The sequence below is a fragment of the Echeneis naucrates genome, chromosome 7 (genome assembly GCF_900963305.1).
Source record: "Echeneis naucrates chromosome 7, fEcheNa1.1, whole genome shotgun sequence".
Lineage (NCBI taxonomy): Eukaryota > Metazoa > Chordata > Actinopteri > Carangiformes > Echeneidae > Echeneis > Echeneis naucrates.
In genome coordinates this window covers 24252426-24271451 of record NC_042517.1, presented here as the reverse complement: position 1 = coordinate 24271451, position 19026 = coordinate 24252426, and the positions used below count along the sequence as shown (strand labels likewise).

General features: G+C 41.6%; 2 protein-coding genes across 2 annotated transcripts in view; both read right to left on the bottom strand.

The window, feature by feature from the left end:
• lamb2l (laminin, beta 2-like) overlaps positions 1 to 2960 on the bottom strand; it is a 46455-nt gene extending 43495 nt beyond the window's left edge. The window contains exon 1 of the mRNA XM_029505497.1: positions 2773 to 2960. The gene's annotated coding sequence lies outside the window, so the exon portion shown is untranslated. The remainder of the gene's footprint in view (positions 1 to 2772) is intronic.
• A 5890-nt stretch (positions 2961 to 8850) lies between these two features.
• LOC115045703 (phosphatidylinositol 4,5-bisphosphate 3-kinase catalytic subunit gamma isoform) lies at positions 8851 to 18311 on the bottom strand. The gene is made up of 13 exons (XM_029505498.1): positions 18216 to 18311; positions 17860 to 18101; positions 16280 to 17427; positions 15513 to 16125; positions 14880 to 14945; positions 14281 to 14506; positions 13934 to 14028; positions 12064 to 12207; positions 11886 to 11976; positions 11456 to 11586; positions 10990 to 11101; positions 10393 to 10550; positions 8851 to 10047 (listed from the first exon to the last, which is right to left on the bottom strand). Exons 2-13 carry the CDS (start codon positions 18094 to 18096, stop codon positions 9790 to 9792), a joined length of 3279 nt encoding a protein of 1092 aa, XP_029361358.1. The 5' UTR covers positions 18097 to 18101; positions 18216 to 18311; the 3' UTR covers positions 8851 to 9789.
• Between the last annotated feature and the right edge of the window lie 715 nt (positions 18312 to 19026).

The following is a 19026-nucleotide window of genomic DNA, read 5'->3' as shown; positions in this document are numbered from 1 at the left end:
CTGTCCAAAGACATCGTGTTTGGGTTCTGGTGACTAAGTTGTCCGTAGGTGTGAGTGTGAGTGGTTGTTTGTCTCTGTGTGTTGGCCCTGTGATGGACACTGGACACAGTGTCATCCAATGTGAGCTGGGATTGGCTCCATTAACCCAAGCGACCAAGTGGTGGAAAATGAATGCATGAATGAATTTCTGCAGCAAGCTTCTGCAGTCTAAATTGGAGGCCATGTGGAGGGAATGGGAAATGTATTTTTGAAAAGGAAGAAAAAAAAAAAACAAAAGCAGAGAGGCAATCAGTGCTTCCTTCGCCCCTCCTTCTTCTGCAACATGTAGTTCCTGTTATTGATGTAACCACATTTTATAGTTTGTTTTCCCTTTTGTCTGTGTGCTTCTGTGTATTTGTGTGTGTTCTTGTGTGTGTGTGTGTGTGTCCACAGCAGAGGGAAAACAAGTCGTTACACCCTGACATGTATGTGGCAAACATGCGTAGCTCATCATACGAGCTGAACCAACAAACACACGATGATTTTGGCTGAATAACTGACTGTCACCAACACCATGAGACATACGAAGTTGGGGCATAGTTTCTCCTCAGAGTTTTCTTTGATATACACATTAATAATCAGTATTTTTATCTATTGCCTGAGAAAACCCGTTGACAGGTTTTCAGTACAGTACAGTACAGAGAGAGAGACGTGGGGCGTGGCAGTAATCAGCTTCTCCCTGTCATCAGTGAGTTGAGACAGATCTGCTGTGTTTCAGGGTACGTGACTACAAGTGTTTGAGCCTGCAGAGGCCCATTCAGAAGCTCAGGAATCAAAGGCTCAGTGACGGAGGCAAAGGTGGGCGATGGCATCTATAGATTAGGATGGAGCTAAAAGATATGGCCAAAATAGTCTCTGGGTTTTTTTTTTTTTTTTTCTCATGACGTGAGTGCATGGAAAAAAATTTTCTTTATTCAAACTATACACCTGTGAGAACATCTTATTTTTGATTTAAGAGTGGCATTTAAGAGTGAAAAACTACTGTGACACAACAGGATCTTGTTACTTCAGGGCAATGATTGAGGGAAAATATGACAGCATCAGAAACAAACGGGTTATATTTAGTTCTTGTGTTGACTAACAGAGGTCTCTGTTCGGCTACCTTACACGGTAATGTTCAGCTGGTTTAACATCATTTGAGCAGCATTACAGAAGCTAGGTCACTCTCAACGTGATATGTTCCCTTGAGAGCTTTTTGCTCAGTCAACAACAGACTTCTCAAAACTGAGACTTTCTATTGTTTCTGTTTCACTGAAGTGATATGACATGACACAGTGACATTTCTTTTGCCTTGTTTTGTCGTTTGTTTGTTTGGGTTTGACCGTCAATGTGAACAAATGGAAGCATCTTGAAGGACAGTTTAAATTAATGTTGCTTTTGCTGGTGCAGCATCCAGTGTTGTGCACCTCTAAACCATTGATTGGTCAGTTGATAATGAGGGAACACAGACCCCATTAGGTGGTCCTGATGCCCAGTTTTGGACCAGACTTAGGTCTTAGTGACTCGTGGATCCTCTTAACCCTTCAGGTTAGAGTTGATCTCAGCAGTGAGGCCAGATCTTTTAGCTTATTAAAGCTGGACTAAGACCACAGGAGCCATGAGAACATGCAACTCAAAACACACGTCCAAAATCCCTGACAAGCTGGTGAAAGGAAAGAATAGCAAAGTGGAGTTCTTGAGGATGAAGTGGCAGATTAACACTAACTTAAAAAAAAATTAATTAAAATTAATAAATAATCAATAATAAAATGAAAATATATTCACTATTCTATAAACGGACACTACCATTGATTGAGAGAACTTCTTTTTAATGTAACTTGAGATTTTTAGATTTAATTAATGTAATCTCAAGCCAACAAAGTGCCATTGAAGCAGTTTGTTCTTCACCTGCAGCACGAGTCTCCACATTGTTACAGTACTCATATCATTTCAGATGGTGAATCTGAGCTGTGCTCTCCATTCATCTGTGCTGCTGGTTAATCTGGTAGGAATGTGTGTACCAGCTTCACAAATCTGCCTGTGAGCTAGTGGTGACCTACCTTTACAGACACACACACACTTTTTATTGTTTCCTCAGAACACATCAGACAAGCTTTATAACTTCTGATTAGATTTTTGTAAAATGTGATTCAACATTTAAAACCATAAAATCATTTGAAAATAATAACTCATATGGTTTTGACACAAAGAAGTTTAACTCCCTTTCATGAATCTCTCATAGTGACTCCATCTTTCTCATGTGACAACCAAAATCTATTGACTCCTAAATCACTGGGAAGACAAAACTGAACTGATGCACAAGCATCAGCAAATATGAATTCATAACAGTGGACTAGTAATTACCCATAATATATAATTTTGTACAGTGAGAGACAAACTTCAACAATAAGAAAACATATTTTGGAATGTGGAAAGTGCATAACCATCCTGGCAATACAGTCACTGGCACACGATACAGTTATTCAGCTTTTTAAAAAGTTCCTTCAATGAAACACTGGAAAAAAAAAACATTCACGATATTGAAACTACAGCTGTGTGTGTTGTTTTTTTTTTTTTTTTTTTTTAATAGATATCTTATCGTTAATTAGTGGCTGTATTTATTTGGACTAATGTTTTACAAAGGATCAACCCTCTTGCAGTGGTCCCCTACATAAAAACACCACACTGTTGACTTAGCAGCTCCACATGGTGATGAAATTCGGCGTTAATGGTTGGATTAGAATGGGGACTCACCTGCTCGGTGGTTTTCTCGGTCTTCCTCAATCCCTCTCTGTCTCCGACACACACATACACACACACACACACACACAAACACACAGAGACACAAACGAACTTTACCTCGCTATCGCTTTGTGTCTCCCACACACACACACACACACACGCACACACCGTCAGGCAGCGCCGGCCGTCTGAGCCCGGTGGCCGGTGAGCAGCCGCAGTTCACAGCGGAGGAGGTGGAGCCCGCCCCGTGCAGCAGGGGCAGATAAAAGCCCCAGCCATAGGGCTGTGGTTAAAGATTACTCTGAGAGTCCTCCGTGCAGAAAACTAGTGAACTCTGGCTCTCTCTCCCTGTTGCAGAAATGCAGCCAAATAAGACAACGCTGAAATACGGTTGGATTGAAGTTAAAGCAGTCCTCATACATGATGCCAGTTGATCAGACTTCAATGCAGGAGCTCCAGTGAGTTATGACAGTGTCTGAGACAGTCAACAAGACGTGGACCGTGAAACATAAGCAGGCCAATGGAGTCATTCCTTTAATTATTGAGCTTCCTCCATTGAGAAACCCGGCCTGAGCTTGTTTTAAAGCCCGAACGTATGTGTATCCATCGATCCATCCATCTTCTTCTGCGTTTCCATCTCAGGGTCGTGGGGCTGCTGGAGCCAGTCCCAGCCGGCATCCCAAACGTATGTATTATGTTAAATTGCAAACCGAACAAGAAACACAAACATTGCTGATTTTAATCCATGAGATTTCCATCCCATTAAAAGTGTCAGCACAAATTGTTTCCCTGTCACTGCATGACACAGGGGAAGCGTGACCTTGACCACTAACAGAATTAGAACCAGAGGAATTATCAAGAGATGACAGTCTCCATCGCCGAGGTCATTATGTGGTGCCAGCCATGTCGACTGATAGACATCACATATCCACAGCCAGCAACGTGATGAGAGGGCAGGTTTTTAGCTCAGCAGACATCCGTACATGACGTGAGCTTTATTCACAACAATGAACTGCAAATGAAATGGCTTTTCCAAATAGTGTCGAGATGGATGTGACGGACATGGTTGATGATGAAGTGTCAAGTGGAGCATGCAGTGTAAGTGAAGTCTGGGAAAGGTTCCGTGCGACTGTGTGCCCCTGTTTCACAAATATGGAGGTAAAGCAAAAAGAACAATTACCCGCTGACTTTTGCAATCAAACTGCATTACAGAGAAACAAGCACTAACAATCAATGAAAACACACAAAGATGTGGCTCTGCTAAGCGCAGAAAAAGTGAGATAGATGATAAATAATTGATGCGTAACTGAGAAAACTGGTGGGAGCTGGGAAATAGACACAAAATGCTGATAGAAACTTGAGAAGTGAGAAGTCATTCTGTACATGCTTTTGTTTAAGTTGTGTGTTGCCGGGCGTGTGTGCACGGAGAATGGATGTCAACATCAATACAACACATTTTAGACCTGTTGCAGACAGTTAGAGCATGTTAGGAGCTGTGTTGTGGTTTAAGATGGTTTCTTTTAATAGCCTCCCTCACGTCAGATTATTTCTGTTTGGCAAATCTGTTGCCTGAGTAAGTGTGAGTATCACCAACAATGAGTAATTCTGCTTTTGTCAATAGTACACAGCGCATTGTAGTTCATCCTACATTTTTTTGTGAATTCCCTCCTTTCGATTCTATCAATCCAGTAAATACTACACATTTATGAAACAGTAGAAAAATACTTTTAAACCCGCAGTCTCCTGTTTAATTGACAACATATAAAACATTACAGGCCTATAGAATGCTTTTTTTTACTCATCTCACAGTTAAGTGTCTTCCTGCATTTATAGATAATGATCACACTCTGCCCTCTAGTGAGAGAAAAACTCAACCCATGGCCGCCTCCACGTCAGGCTGTAGCCAAAACGCTCAGCCTGGTGGTGTTGTTTCAGCACAGGGGGGTCCACAGAGATATTACAATATAAACATCTGAGGTTCAATATAAATGCAGTAAAATACAGACTTGCAGTGGAATTAAATGTCTTGAATTTTAATAATTAACGAGGCTGTCATTCCTTGCTGTAAACTGACAAGTGCATAAAAAGTTTTTTTTTTTTTTTGTCTGTTCTACATTTGAGCCTCAGCTGCGATGAAACCTCGGGAAAAATACAAGGTGGTCACATCAAGCCATAGCAAAACAGTGAGTCCACTTCTGATATGTGTGCTTACTACGGAAATACCCACATGCTGCAGGCATAGCATTTTAAACCTCAGTCATTGAAAACAAAATAAAGTAAATAAATTTACTGTACTGTAAAGTTACTGTAATTTTCATGAGACTGAGAAACCTTCCTTTGATCAATTTGTTTTTACGTAAAATGACATAGAAATGCATTTCTCAAAAACAGAATTACACACTGCACATCACCTTTGTGCCACTGGCAATATGACAGTGACAGATCTGACACATAGAAGGACTGACCCTAAATATACACAACACAAAAAAGTGCAATTTCATGCACAACCATCCAAAAAAAAAAAACTCCATAAAAGGCAGCTGAGAGATTAACACTGGAGTTGAAATCCAAAAAGGCAAATTGGAAAGAGCTACGACAAGCAGGAAATCTAAATGCTGTAGACAAACAGACAGAACCAAAAATTTCCAAGGGTAAGAACGTGGCTGTTCTGCACCTTCTTTCTTTTTCTTCAAGTTTGATAGTTTTGGTAGTTGACAGTGAGCCTGCAGCTGCGCTACCGCCACCCATTGGACTGTGAAGCTTTATTCATTCATTCATTTATCTTCATCCACTTTTCCGTTTCCGGGTCACGGGGTTGCTGGAGCCAATCCCAGCTCACATTGGCTGAGGGCGGGGTCACCCTGGGCAGGTCACCAGTCCATCACAGGGCCAACACACAGAGACAGACAGAGACCAACAACGGACACTTTGACACATGCCACAGCTACTGCACTAAAGCTTGCAGGCCTTGAGACATTACGGCAGCTCTGGGTTTCCACTGACACAACCAAATCCCAGGCTGATAACAGCAGACTTTGAACAGTCATCATGTTTCCTTGTGATATGGTTAATGAACCAACAGTGTACTCACACACCCTCCTCAACCTCTTTTCCCTCTTTTTGGGGTATTTGAGGAATCATTGAGGGTTAGCTACCAAGAATTATCTCCCTAAGTATATAAAATTATCCTTGAAGTTTAATATGACATCATGCACAGAACACTGTATTAACAAATCATCCTTTCTACTTGATAAATCCAGCCTTAAGTAAACACCCTACATTCTACACTTGCTCATCACCATCGTTGATAAGATTTTACCCAACCATTTTTGTTTGTCCCCAGTCAGTCCTTTGGGTCTGTTTGTGTGTATGTGTGTGGAGCTGGGCGTGGCCTCCATTTCTGTATCAACACTGTCTTTAATCTACCCCATCAGCATTACCTAGCGCAATACTTCAGACCATCTCAGATCTCCACTCTCTGCCAGGATGTTCAGTCACTTCCTGTGATGTCACATCTCGTCACTTAATCACCCTGTCTGTGTTTTGGTGGCTGTCTGATTCTTCTCTCTGATTGGCTGCAACCCTTCAAAAATCACTGCCTCCTGTCAACCTGTCATCCCTGACGTCTGGCTGGATTCACAGCTCCACCGGATCCGGTCCTGCATCAGTTTCTCCTGTGTGTCATCTGTCCCAAACCACTCTGAAACTGACGCTGTGTTCGTTTGCTTAAACATATTGTGCAGAAAAAAATGAAGGGCGAAGAAAGAAGGGTGGTTTAACCATTTAATGCCAACTGTCGCAAGTCGCAGTCTAGATAGCATGTGTCTTCCCCCGATGCTGGTTTATGCATAGTCAACACGTACCTGTTTTTTTTCCTTTCATTTTAAGTTCCTAATGAAAAATTTGAGCTGTTTGAAATTAGATTATAAAATAATTATAACAGTTGGTGTGATAGTCCAGAACACTAAAGATGATTTTGTGGCATCAATAAAACTCTCCATCTCTTGAGAGAGGAAAATCAGTTTTATTACTTTTTCATTCATAATGACCATTATATCATATCCACATCCACAACATACCCAAATTTCTATCTGTTTCATGGACTATATTCAATTTAGCATTCTCCACTTAATTTATGGGTTAGGGTCCTTAAAAGCAAAAGAAGAATTAATAATTTTTTTTATATACTTGCATATAAATTCAAGTGTTAAGTTTGTTTTACAAAGGCTTGGACAAAAAGCTGGAGAACCTGCATGGAACCAACATTGGCTCAGGGAGAGCATACAAACTCCCCACAAAAAGAGCCCATGACCTTCTTCTACTAGGGATGAAGGAGGTTGAATTTCTTTCCCCTGGGAGCCAATACTGCCATACCTGTCAAGTATCCCGTTTTGCCCGTGATTTTCCCGTATTTTGCCCTCCTTTCCCAGCCCCCTCCCCTTTGAATATTTTCCCGTAAATTTCCCGTATTAGACCTGCATTTGTTAAAAATAATAATAATACCCCGGGGCCAGCCGTCCATTCCCAGTCCCACAGTAACCTACTGTATCTACTGTAGGTGGCAGTTGTCGCGAGGTTAGTGTGACATTGTCAGAGAAGAGTGACAACAACGCGAGAGAATAAAATAACGGCGGGGAAAACCAGGCAACCAGCTCCTTTGTTTCCTGTCTGCCATTATTGGACAAACTGATTAATCCAGGTGTGACTGACCTCAGTAGTCATGGCAACAATGGTCAGACACACCAGGATTATCATTATATCCAATAAGGAAAGACAGGAAACAAAGGAGCTGGCTGAAGTTCAGGACGTAGTGGAGCTGCATGAAGCCAATTGCAGTTTTTATGTGGTTGACAAGTGGTGACTTTAGCTTTCTTGTCCATCTGTCTTTAAATGTAAGGGATACTGGAGCTTAGTTAGGGTGGTGGGACAGCTCGCGGCGGGTGCTGGAAAATATCCCTTATTTTCAAACCCAAATCTTGACAGGTATGAATACTGCTCTGAGACATACATACTTGCCACATATTTTTACATGTCTTTTTTCATTGGCATGATAATATTTTCTGACTTGCTTTTAAAATATTTTGTGTACATTTGTGTGTGTGTGTGTGTATATATACCTTGGGGGGGGCTTTCAACCCCCATCCTCTGATTAAGTTCATGACGGAAACTTATGGTTGCTAATTGACATGTCTGTATCATATGGAACTGTGAGTTTATTTTGCATGTTGCTTCGGTTCCAGGATGTGCACGTGGAAGTAATAGATTTACCGTTAACACATTTCATCATAGACTGTACGTTAAAGTGGATGTTGTCTCTGGGTCAGGAAAGTGAAACCAACATTTAAGAGCCACCTGCATTCCATCTTCCACAACAAATGGACCAGGAGATTATAAACATTAAAAGCGTTGACTAAAACAGACATGACAGCTGCTAACATTCGTTTACCTTTTGTTTCTTTATTCATTTATGAATGAGGAGGTGTTAACCAACTGTCAAATTTCCCATAGAGAGCTTGAGAATTGATGGAGGTATTTATTGATTTTAAAAAGAATTCAACTGAACTGTCAGGATCCAGTTCGCCTCTGCTCTGTCTGTGTCCATGTTTTCTTTTCCCCCCAGGGCAGGGCGGGGCCTTTCGGTACCTACTGCATCCACCCTCCTCTGCACACCTGCTGCTCATCAACTTGATTCCCTGCTCTTCACACCAACAGCAGTTATAAGCTGGCCTCACTCTCCACTCATCACCAGTTCATTGTTTTACCCCTCATGGTAACGCTCTCAGCCCCTGAATCTTGTGATTGCGACAAGAGAAATATCCTTTGACTCCAGCTCTGACTGGCACTTTTACAGTGACTCACCTGTCTTTGTGTTTCCTTCCTCCAGCTCTGCCTTTAGCCTGTCCTCAGCTCTGCTTCGTTCAGCCCTGTCGTCTCCAGCAACCTGTTCCATTCCCCTGTGCCTTGGTTTTTGAGTTTTTTGTTGGAATAAACATTGTTTGCAGATCTGCATTGTGGGTTCAGTCTCTGCTCTGTTCAGTTTTTTTTTTTTTTTTTTTTGACTCCTGACATGATCATATATTATTATTAATTGTTAACTTTATTAAGGACACAATGGTCCATAGCACACAGAACAAGCGTTGAAAATGAAACAGATACAACGAACAATATTTTATACAAGGCTGAGATAGCGAAGATTCCACATCTTTGCAAAGAACCTGACTGAGCTCTGAGCAGGGTTGGTCAGGGTGGAAATGAGTCCAACAACCTGCACATACATCAGATTCAGCAGTACAGCAGAGCAGGTGGGCACACCAACACTGACAGACAATTGGCTTGTACTGCTCCATCGTGGCACCTTGAGCAGCAGCCTCATCCCATTGTTATATGCTAAATAAACTATCTGCATACTGCTCCTTCTATAGCGACGCCACAAGTGGGCAGTATACATGGGGTTACAATAAGCTTTGAAACGTGTAGTCTTCAGAGAACATACCAAACTTTCATATTAGTGTATTCGCTTGTGCATACATGGCACGACACTGCCTGTAAATGTCCAGATCATCGGACATTACATTACATCAGTAATGTAGTGTCCTAAATATTCGGCCTCATTGGATACTTTGATGACAGTGCCAGACACACAGAAGTCAGGAAATGACAGTTTGCAATCCTCTTTACTCCTGACAATCATTATGTTGCTTTTTCTAGCTTCCTTTATATTACTCAGCAAAGTGTCAGAGTGAACATAGTTGGACCAATCTATTCTCCCTCCCTCCCTCTCTATAGAACAGAGGTGTAGCTATTTGTATACATTTTTAATGTGGAGAGGTTAAACAGCATAACTAAGAATAAGTAAGAATAAATTCATCACCGTTAATATTACCATGATATAGAAGGATTAAACAAAATGAGCTAATGATGAAGTAGAATTAAACTAAAATTGAGAGAGGAGGGGTATGCTACACAATACATAATATGACAACAGTACAAAAATAGACCAAGAGAACATTTGACCTTGACTGTAAAACACTATTTGATACCTGCCACCATATGAATCCACCAATTTGCCTGCACAGTCCAGCCCAGCTGCTCACAAACAGAGATTTGCTGGAGGAAATGTTCCTTGGCCTCTGCCTCTCCCTGTTCTTCCTGCAAAGCCTCGCGTAGGTACCGCATGTCCTGTGAAGCGCTCAGCTCTGGAATGCCAGTCAGCAGCATGAGGGAGAAGAGAGTGACCAGTAGGCGGGAGTGGGCGCGCAGGGACAGATATGCTTCGACACAAGTGTCCTGGTGGAGGTAGTTGGGGCAAGAGAGGGCAGGAAGTGAAACGACAAAACATTTGTAGCATATGATTTCTTATTTTCTGATACATTTTAAGTGTTTGATAATTTATGCAAAATAAGTTATGAATGTTTGACATTGAAAATAAAAATATTCAATTGCCATTTTTTGTATAAGTTACACTGTAGAGCCTAAAAACTTTACAGTGCATTGCTGTTTTAAGATTTTTTCTTATACACTAAAACTACTTCATTGTTACTCATTTTGATCATGAATAGGAATCAGTAGGTTTGGAATTCGACTACAGTCAAGTCTAGTCACGACAGGATGTGGTCACAAAGGTTTTCTTACCCTGAAGCGTTGAAAGTAGAGGCTGTTGCGACCTTTCACTCTGCCCATGACATACAGGAAGTCAGGTGTGAGAACGAATGGCACACGCTCTCTGCTCACACCAAGAAATTGTTTTGTGTTGCCTAAGATGTGACCAAAGTCGATGTGAAACAAATTCCCTAGAAGGAAACACGCTTGCATTAACTTTGTCTATTTGCTGATTATTCATTCACTCATCTTCTACTGCATATTCATTTCCAGATCACAAGCTGTGCTGGAGCCAATCCCAGCTCACCCTGGGTGAGGGGCGGGGTCACCCTGGACAGGTCACCAGTCCATCACAGGGCCAACACACAGAGACAGACAGAGACCAACAACCACTCACACTCAGACCTACGGACAGTTTAGAGTCACCAGTTGACCCAAACATGATGTCTTTGGACTGTGGGAGGAAACCGGATTACCCAGAGGAAACCCACACAGGGGCAGCACTAACCACTATGCTGCTGCGCTGCACTGGTTATTGTCAATCTAATATAATATATCAATCATAGGAAAGTAAGATAACAGAAACTATGATAACATTTAATGTCAGTAACAAGGATTTATGATGCATACCTTGGTCTGTGATCATGATGTTGTCGTTGTGTCGATCTCCTATACCCAGGACATACGTGGCCACACAATAACCAGCACAGGACTTCACAAACCTTTCCACAGTCTTGTAGTGCTGTTGTAAATCAGATTACAGCATTATAATCGTATATTTGGTTCATGACGGGACATGAAGTGCTCTAATGCAGTTGATGGCTTCATTACAATTATGTGCATATGTGATAATTTACATAACGCATAATACAATAATACAATGTAATACAATGTGTACGTAAGTCTCTTTTTCTGTAAGGGAGGAAGTGAAAGTTTGTTAAAGACAATATCTAGTCACGTGTGATCATCTTTAATTTGATCAGTTCCTGTAAATAAAGAAATGTAATGCACTTTTGACAGCCTGGACTTTTCTGTTAACGTGGCTCCTAATTGTGGACAATACCAGGTTTAAAAATGTGTCCTTTTATTTGCTTACAATTTCCTGGAGCGGACACTTGGACTTCAGCCACTCAAACAGGGCATCATTTCTGAAGGCTCCAGCTGTTCCTCTGTGGTTCCTCTGGACTGCAGCGATGGTCGCAGCATTTCTCACAATTTCAATCATCCCTGAAAGTTTAAGAGAAATTTTATTTAATTCATTGTGCATTTATTTCTTCATAGGTGAAGTCCTGAATAGCATTGGATAAATACAATTCTTACTTATATGGCAGTTTACTCTGCTATTTTGGACCGTTACTTTCAAAAGAACCACACCCAGATACAGCATTGCCACTGAAGACACACTTTATAATAGAAAGCATTAAAAAGAATTACAGTGTGAATTAGAATCTAAATAAGCAAAAAAACGAGAGGTAGGGTTTTTTCATACTCCTGGCTTGTGGTAAGAACTCTACTGATGCTGATACCTATGTTGTATCCTGTGGAGATACAGCCATATGGGACAAGGTTGAGGTCCAGAGATTTCTCTTGCCAGATAGAGTCCATCGCCACCAAAGTCTAAACAGACAGATACACAGGTGTCACTTTACCTAAAGACCCTAACCTTCAGCACATAGAGGGAACACAAAAAAAAAAAAAACAGACCTGAATGATCAGCATGTCCTGTCTGAGGTCGTCCCCCTGTTTGAAGATTATTCCAACAGGTGCAGCAAAGGTTGGTGAAGGCATGTGAGAGAACTCCAGCCATAGAGGCTTCTTCTTGGAGGCCATCACTTTACATTTGTCCAGCTGAACAATGAAGTGGGACACCAAGAAAAGGGATTTAATTTAACTGTTGGCTGTTTGACACATAGAACTGTTAAAAATGCTAAGTCCACTCGGGTGGTCTATGTTTGGTGATTATCCTACCTCTTTACTTTCTGTTTATCGATGACTCACCATTGTTCTTTACAATGAAGAACAGGATAGTGTTGGTGTTAGACCTTCATGTCACTCATTGGTACCAATAAAGGCAAAATGTCAGCCTTTGGTTTATAACCAAATACCAGAATGAATTACATTCCAATTCCATTCCTTCTCTCTATTCTGTCAGGTCCTGGTTTTGTTTTGTTTGTTACTTCCTGTTTTATTTTGAAGTCCTGTGCTGTCATGTCATCGTTTGGTTACTTCCGGTTTTTTCCTCCCCCTGATTGCTTCACCCCACCCTCATGTCATTCACCTGTCTCGTTTCCGTGCATTTCTTGTGTTTTTGTGCTGCTGCTTATCCTGACTGCCTGCCTGTGTACTGAACCTGGACTGTTAATAAAATACTTCTTGCGTCTGCTCTGAGGGTTTCAGTTTGTCTGTCAGAGCCCAACATATTTGTTTTTTTGTTTTTTTTTGCCAAGTAGAAAATGGTAACATGCTATACTAGAACAGTTGACATACCAAATATTACACTTGATCAGCATAACAGTTTTACAGAGAAACACGAATGAAGTATGCAACATAATCAAAGAGGTCAGTTTACAGCTGAGCAAATCTCTTGCATGTCATGTCGATCAAGTTTCCATTTGTTTGCACATTTCATGTGATGTCCTGTTTTATTTTGAAATCACTAACTCTTTGTTTCTGTTCCAGTTTCACCTTCCTGCACACCCGTCCCTCACACCAGCTCCCTGATTGTTCTCCCCACCTGTTTCCCATCTTCCCTCATTACCTCTAGTATTTTACCTTGTGTGTCTCACAGGCTCATCGTCAGTTTTCGTCATAGTCTTTTTTGTATACGACCTCGCTTGTTGATTTGACCTTGCCTTTTGCGGCGAGCCTTTTGGATACCTCTGCCTGTTTGACTGTCAACCTATATATCAAACTGGAATAAACCTGCCTTTTAGTCTGAACCCACTCTGTGTTGTGCATTTGTATCCACCTGTTCTGCGCTCTAGGGAGTTCATGACACTTGCATAAAACAGATGATAGAGAGGTGGAGAGTTACCAGTAGTAGTAACTTCTTCTAGAGTTGATGCAAAGAACAGCTAAAGCGAACAGCGAGATTGTTGAGTTGCCATTTTCCAGGATGCTATAAACCAAACTTAAAATGAATTGTATTGTGTCTCTGAATCTGCGAATGCATATATTGCTTATTGCACTTTGACACATGGCCACAGTAATCAGCCATAATTTTATCACATAATGATCACCTGCCTAATAAAATGTGAACTGTGAGCTGTGTAATATAGACCATGATGATAGCAGCACAGCCTTTAAGGCCTGGTGGTGGACGGGGGTCAGCATGGATACCCTGTCTACAGCTGCCAGACCCCAAACACATCAAACTGTAATGTGTCTGCTGAGAACCAGCATGAGAAGAGTTACTGCAGTTTGAGCTACAGTAACTCTTCTCAGCCATCAATGAGCCTTGATCCCTGACCCTGTGGTCCAGTACGTTTTCTGTGTTTGCTATGGATGTAATACGTAATACATATTCTAAGAAAATAAGAATAATATTTCTCATTCAGTAACCAATTCAACTCACCAGGATTCCCCCAACTTTAACCCGCGGGTCAAAGGGCAACAGGAACTCCTCTGGCAGGGCTGAGTTTTTAAGAAGCTCTTGAAGCCTGATGGGAGCTAAAACAACGGCCATGTAGAGAAAAGGATGCAAAATGAAGTGAATTAGTTTGATGATAAATTAAACTCAAATGGATTAAAATTTCACACTCACTACTTGTAGTGAGATTTAGATTCTACATCTGACGACTTCTGCAAGAGAAACCAACCTAAGATGACACCACGACCATGCAAGCGATGCCGGAATCATGTTGGTGAAAGATAACTTTACTGTACACAGCCATAATAATATTGTTCTAAGTTGTGTCCCACCTGTAGTAGGGAGGTCAGTCTTGTCAGGGAAGAGCCTCTTAATAGTTATAGCAACCTCTTGCAGGACTTCCACAGCCTGGACCTGCTTGGAGAATCCATTGAGCATGGCCTGGCCACAGCCCAAGAGGTAGGCCTCCAGAATCACAGCCATCCGCTGGCGGAAGTACGGACACCCTGCCACTTCACTGCGGACATACCAGAAGAAGAAATGGCCGATTCTCTTGCTCTACAGGAAGAGATATCAGTAAGTTCACATTCCAATGCAGTCAGAAACTCCTGAATGAATATTTCTTATGTCCTACGCAATCTTTAATTTTCAAAGCTGACAAAACGGTCAACACCATTTTTAATTAAACACAACATATGAGACTTTTAAGACTAAATTTACCAAGTTTCTCTGCAGTGAAATGAAACTTATAAGACAGAGTAAACACTTTTTTCAATAATAAAAATAAAGCCTATAATTATACTTTCATTTGGATTGCAACATGATCAAACTATCAAATTTCTAGTGAACATGCTAGTAAAATGTAAACATGGGACTAGGCGAAAATATAAATGATTATATCAGTTAAGCATAGTGTGGCAGAATGACTGACCCGCAGGGCTCTTCTGATGAGGTACCGAGCAAGGAAGCTGTCATGGTAGGGTTCCACTTTAAGAGTCTATCATAATAAATACAGCAAAAACAGAAATGTATAGTAAGTGTATAGTTTTACAGAAACTTGAGTTTTTATGTAGAAACGAACGTTTCAACTGTATAAATGTGTCCCTAAAATATTACCAGATATTAGATATCAGTTTAGTTTGACATCTCTTCTGTCTGGCTTTATTTTGGCGCTCTATGAATAACAGATCAGTCAGCCAGACAGATGAGAGGATCGGCTCCTCTCTTTCAAAAGAAACCAAGTCCCATAAAATTGGATGGGGGATCCAAGTGTGCATGGCTGAGGGTGGTGCCTGTTTAGCTGTGATATCACAGAGTTACAGAATTCCTGAATGCTTTTAAGGCTCAGTTTCTGAATACAGGCTGTGAGCATTTCTCTATGGACTGAGACCTTTGAGTATTACAGGTTACCTTTTATGAAGCTAATCCTGAAAGCTATCAGAACTTACATTAGCTGCTCTGTTTCACTGCCTTTCAACCCCTCCAAGTGTTATCAGAAATAAAAATAAATAAATAATATATATATATATAATGCGTCCTGAGATATGGATACACAAACACATACCTGCACCAGTTGCAGCAAATATCTCAACACATCATCATTGGACAGGGTCTCCAGTCTTTGCACTGCAAGTCTCCTGACTGTCTCGTCAGCAAAGTCCATGCTTAACAGCTCCAAGGCCACTGTTACGTCCAGATCCTCTGGATCCCAGTTTCCCAATAGCCAGTGCACATCCTCAACCACCTTGCGGTCCATCCAATTTACATTGCGCAGGTAGTAGGGCAGGTTGGAGGCGCAGTGAATACTCTCCTTTCGTGTCCTTTTTAGGTCAGTCCCATTTCTGTTGTTGACTGGGGACAGACATGTAGAAGTTAAAGTGGGAGAATCTGTGGAAGAAGATGAGGAGGATGGCGATGACGGTGAATGAGAAAAGGCAATACAGCTGGTCTGAGAACGGGTGGAGGTGGGGCTGCCAGAACATTCAGAGGGGCTATAGCTATTTGGGAGAACCACAGGGAAGCTGTAGCGATCTAGAAAGAGGCTGATAGCCATGGAGTCAGCTATGTCCGGGTTAGTAGCAGAAGACAGCTTGTCTGCCTGGTATGTGATGGCCTCTTCCTCCAGATCAGGGTATGGCCACATGTGCAGTGTGTAGGGGCCCTGGCTGAGAACGGATCTGCAAGGATGGGGAGGAACTAAGTGATTCATAATGACAAGCATGCACACTTTAATGACATTGGCAGCAGACTTGGCTGAAGGGAAATATTTTTATTTTGGCATTTTAGACTTCTGAATGAAATACAAAGCCTTGCCTGACACTAAAAACTGACCTGTGATCTATGAGGAGAAGATTAACAAAGTAGAGCACCTTCCCCTCCCCTGGATCTTTGGTTGCTGGGGAGCTGTCACCACCACTCATATTAATGGTGAGGCCCAGCTTGGCTCCACGTGGCAGATCCCTGAGGAGGACATCGAAATCCAGCCATTCGTTCCACAATACTTCATCTGCAAAGGGCTTTGGCGTGGAGGACACTGAGGAGAGAATCTTGCTACCATAAAGGAGAGATGCTTCGACATAAACAGACTGAGGGCATTTGCTCGGGAGATTCGGTATGTCAAAGCCAAGCAACTTGACTCTGAGTTTTCTGTTGCAGTCCCACAAGGATATCATAAAGATGTCATCCAAATCCTTCCCTTCAAGACGGAGGTCATCATGGGAACTAAACTGGCCACTAAAACCATCAACGAGTGGCCAATCCACAAATGTGACAATCTCCTCGGGAAGCTGTGACACAGGTACAACAGAGAGGTGGAGCTCTTGATTGGTTTTCAAGCACTGTCGAACCCAAATGAAATCACTCAGCGGGTAGTCCCCGGATAAAAACTCCTCCCTCCCTGAGACCTTCAACACCAGACTATCAGAAGGATTATGATCAATACCCTGGTCTGCCATCACCCTTCTAATAAGCAGCAGAAGAAAATTTGGCATGCTGCTCAAATCAACTGGTATGCTGAAGCTTAACTTGCTCATGTAATGGAAGGTGACAGTAAGCTTCCTGTTCAGCCACTCATGCAGGTCCGTTGGAAGGGGAGCGTGTGTCACCCACGGTTCTGTGGCATACAACTTGTCATTCCGACTATTTAGCTCTTGTCTCCTCGGAGATGCCAGTTTCCTGCGGGTGAATGTGAGCTCACCAAGTCTGTCAGATGATTCTCTCTCCAGGTCGTGTCCGATCAGGTAAGCCAGATCCTGCTGCTGTTTCCTTTTCTCTTCTGAGTCAAGTTCCACCACAGGTTTTACCACCATGTGTGCTGATAGGCGACCAGTATTGTCACGTGACCATGGGATGTCCAACGTCCCGACAATCTGACAGTCATCGTAGGCCTCGTACCAGTGATCCCCTCTGGCATATAGCAGAGAGTATTGCTCCGGGTCAAGTATTCCAAGTGAATCTAGAGAGCAATGATTTCCCTCGGCCTAAACGGCCAAAGACAAATATTCAGCAAAGGTTTATGGTCTGTAGAAGTTGCAATGACTGACCCACAAAATTGTGGGTATTTAGTAAGAAACCAAAAATGTCCAAAAAAAAAAACAAAACTCTGACTTGAGCTTGAATAAGCTCTCGTTGCCATTTATGGAATATGTGCCAAATTTCATTGAAATCTAGTTGGCAAAACATCACAGTAAAATGTGCTACATGGTGCATGGTGATACTATTAATGCACTCCAAGTGTACAGCTGAGGTTTTAACACCATTGCCCACAGCCTCCTCTCCTCACACACATATTGAGATATTTGGATACTAAAGAATTAAATTCATCTGTGAACTTCTGCTGTCAATTACATATGATCAATAAAGACAATACACGAAAGAAACTCATTTTAGATACGCTTCTTAACAACACCTACCTGGATACAGATGCGTAATCTCAGCTGGTAGATGCTACACTGTGCAGGGAGGATGACTGACACTGTCTCACATCCCACATCAGCGTTGAAACCCTCATGTTCAGTCGGTAGTGGACCTGGTCCGGGCCTCAACTCACAGATAAACTTCAGGTTGTTCTCGCAACTTTGATCTGACATCGGTAATAAAGAGCCTCCAGCATGTGGACTGTCAGGCTTCATAAAGAACTCAGGATCCATTGATGCTGTAAGGGAGAAAGAACCTGAACTTTAAAACTCAGTATCTATGCTGTATAACAGGTTGTTAATACAGGTTTCTACATAGGATGAAGTGCACTAACAAAGCAAATCTCCCTTACCTTATTTTTTGTTTTAGAACAGCAGATGCTTCTAAAGAGCTTCAGGTGGTGCCTGTGTGAGTCTGTACCAGTCTGAGTGTGTGACACTGTGACTTCTCTTTTTGCAAATGGGCTCAGGACTTCCTCATTCTTTTGTACCTGTTTCCAAATACAAGAATAAAAAAAATATTTGCAAACTATCTATTGACACAGCATTAGCCTGAATGGTGACTTCCTTGTTCTCTTTTTGTACTTAGGTGTAATTAATCAGAGCTGACCTAACCTGTGCTGACATTTCCATAACTGACAGACCTGCAAATTAAACAGGTACTTTGATAACAAATACAAATACACAATGAATTGTGAAGTGTTTGTCCTTTGGTCAATTGTTTTTATGCACTCAAAGACATGATGCTATAAGAAAGTTCAAATGGGAAGTAAATATAAAGGTGTAGTGCACGCTCCTGGTTGAATTAAAAAAACCTGTTTGGGTTGTTCTGCTGGCTGTTCAATGAAGGTCGCACCTTTAATTCCTCATACACAAATGGATGTACGGGAACATTTTACTATTCACAATTTTTCCTGCTAGCTGTGATTGAAATGTGCTCTGGAGATGACAAAAGGGCAATGAGGCCAAGGAATAATGAAAAGAGTAAAAATGAAATTACAGATGGCCCAAAAAATCAGTTTGAAGGAGCCAACAAACAAAACATTATAGAACAGTTAAGTTGATTTTCCTTTCAGAAAACAGATAATAATCAACAAAAAAAGTATTCACCACATCAAAACTTTTATTAAAGGAAACCCTTTTTTGTGAGGCACATTCCACATT

What these genes read in the sequence shown, in the direction of transcription:
- LOC115045703 (XM_029505498.1), bottom strand. Translation starts at nt 18,096, where the DNA reads ATGGATCCTGAGTTCTTTATGAAGCCTGACAGTCCACATGCTGGAGGC. An exon ending in AGGACATGCTGATCATTCAG is followed by an intron (nt 11,977 to 12,063) that starts GTCTGTTTTTTT and finishes CTGTCTGTTTAG; the next exon opens with ACTTTGGTGGCGATGGACTC. An exon ending in AGTGTCCGCTCCAGGAAATT is followed by an intron (nt 11,102 to 11,455) that starts GTAAGCAAATAA and finishes GATTTACAACAG; the next exon opens with CACTACAAGACTGTGGAAAG.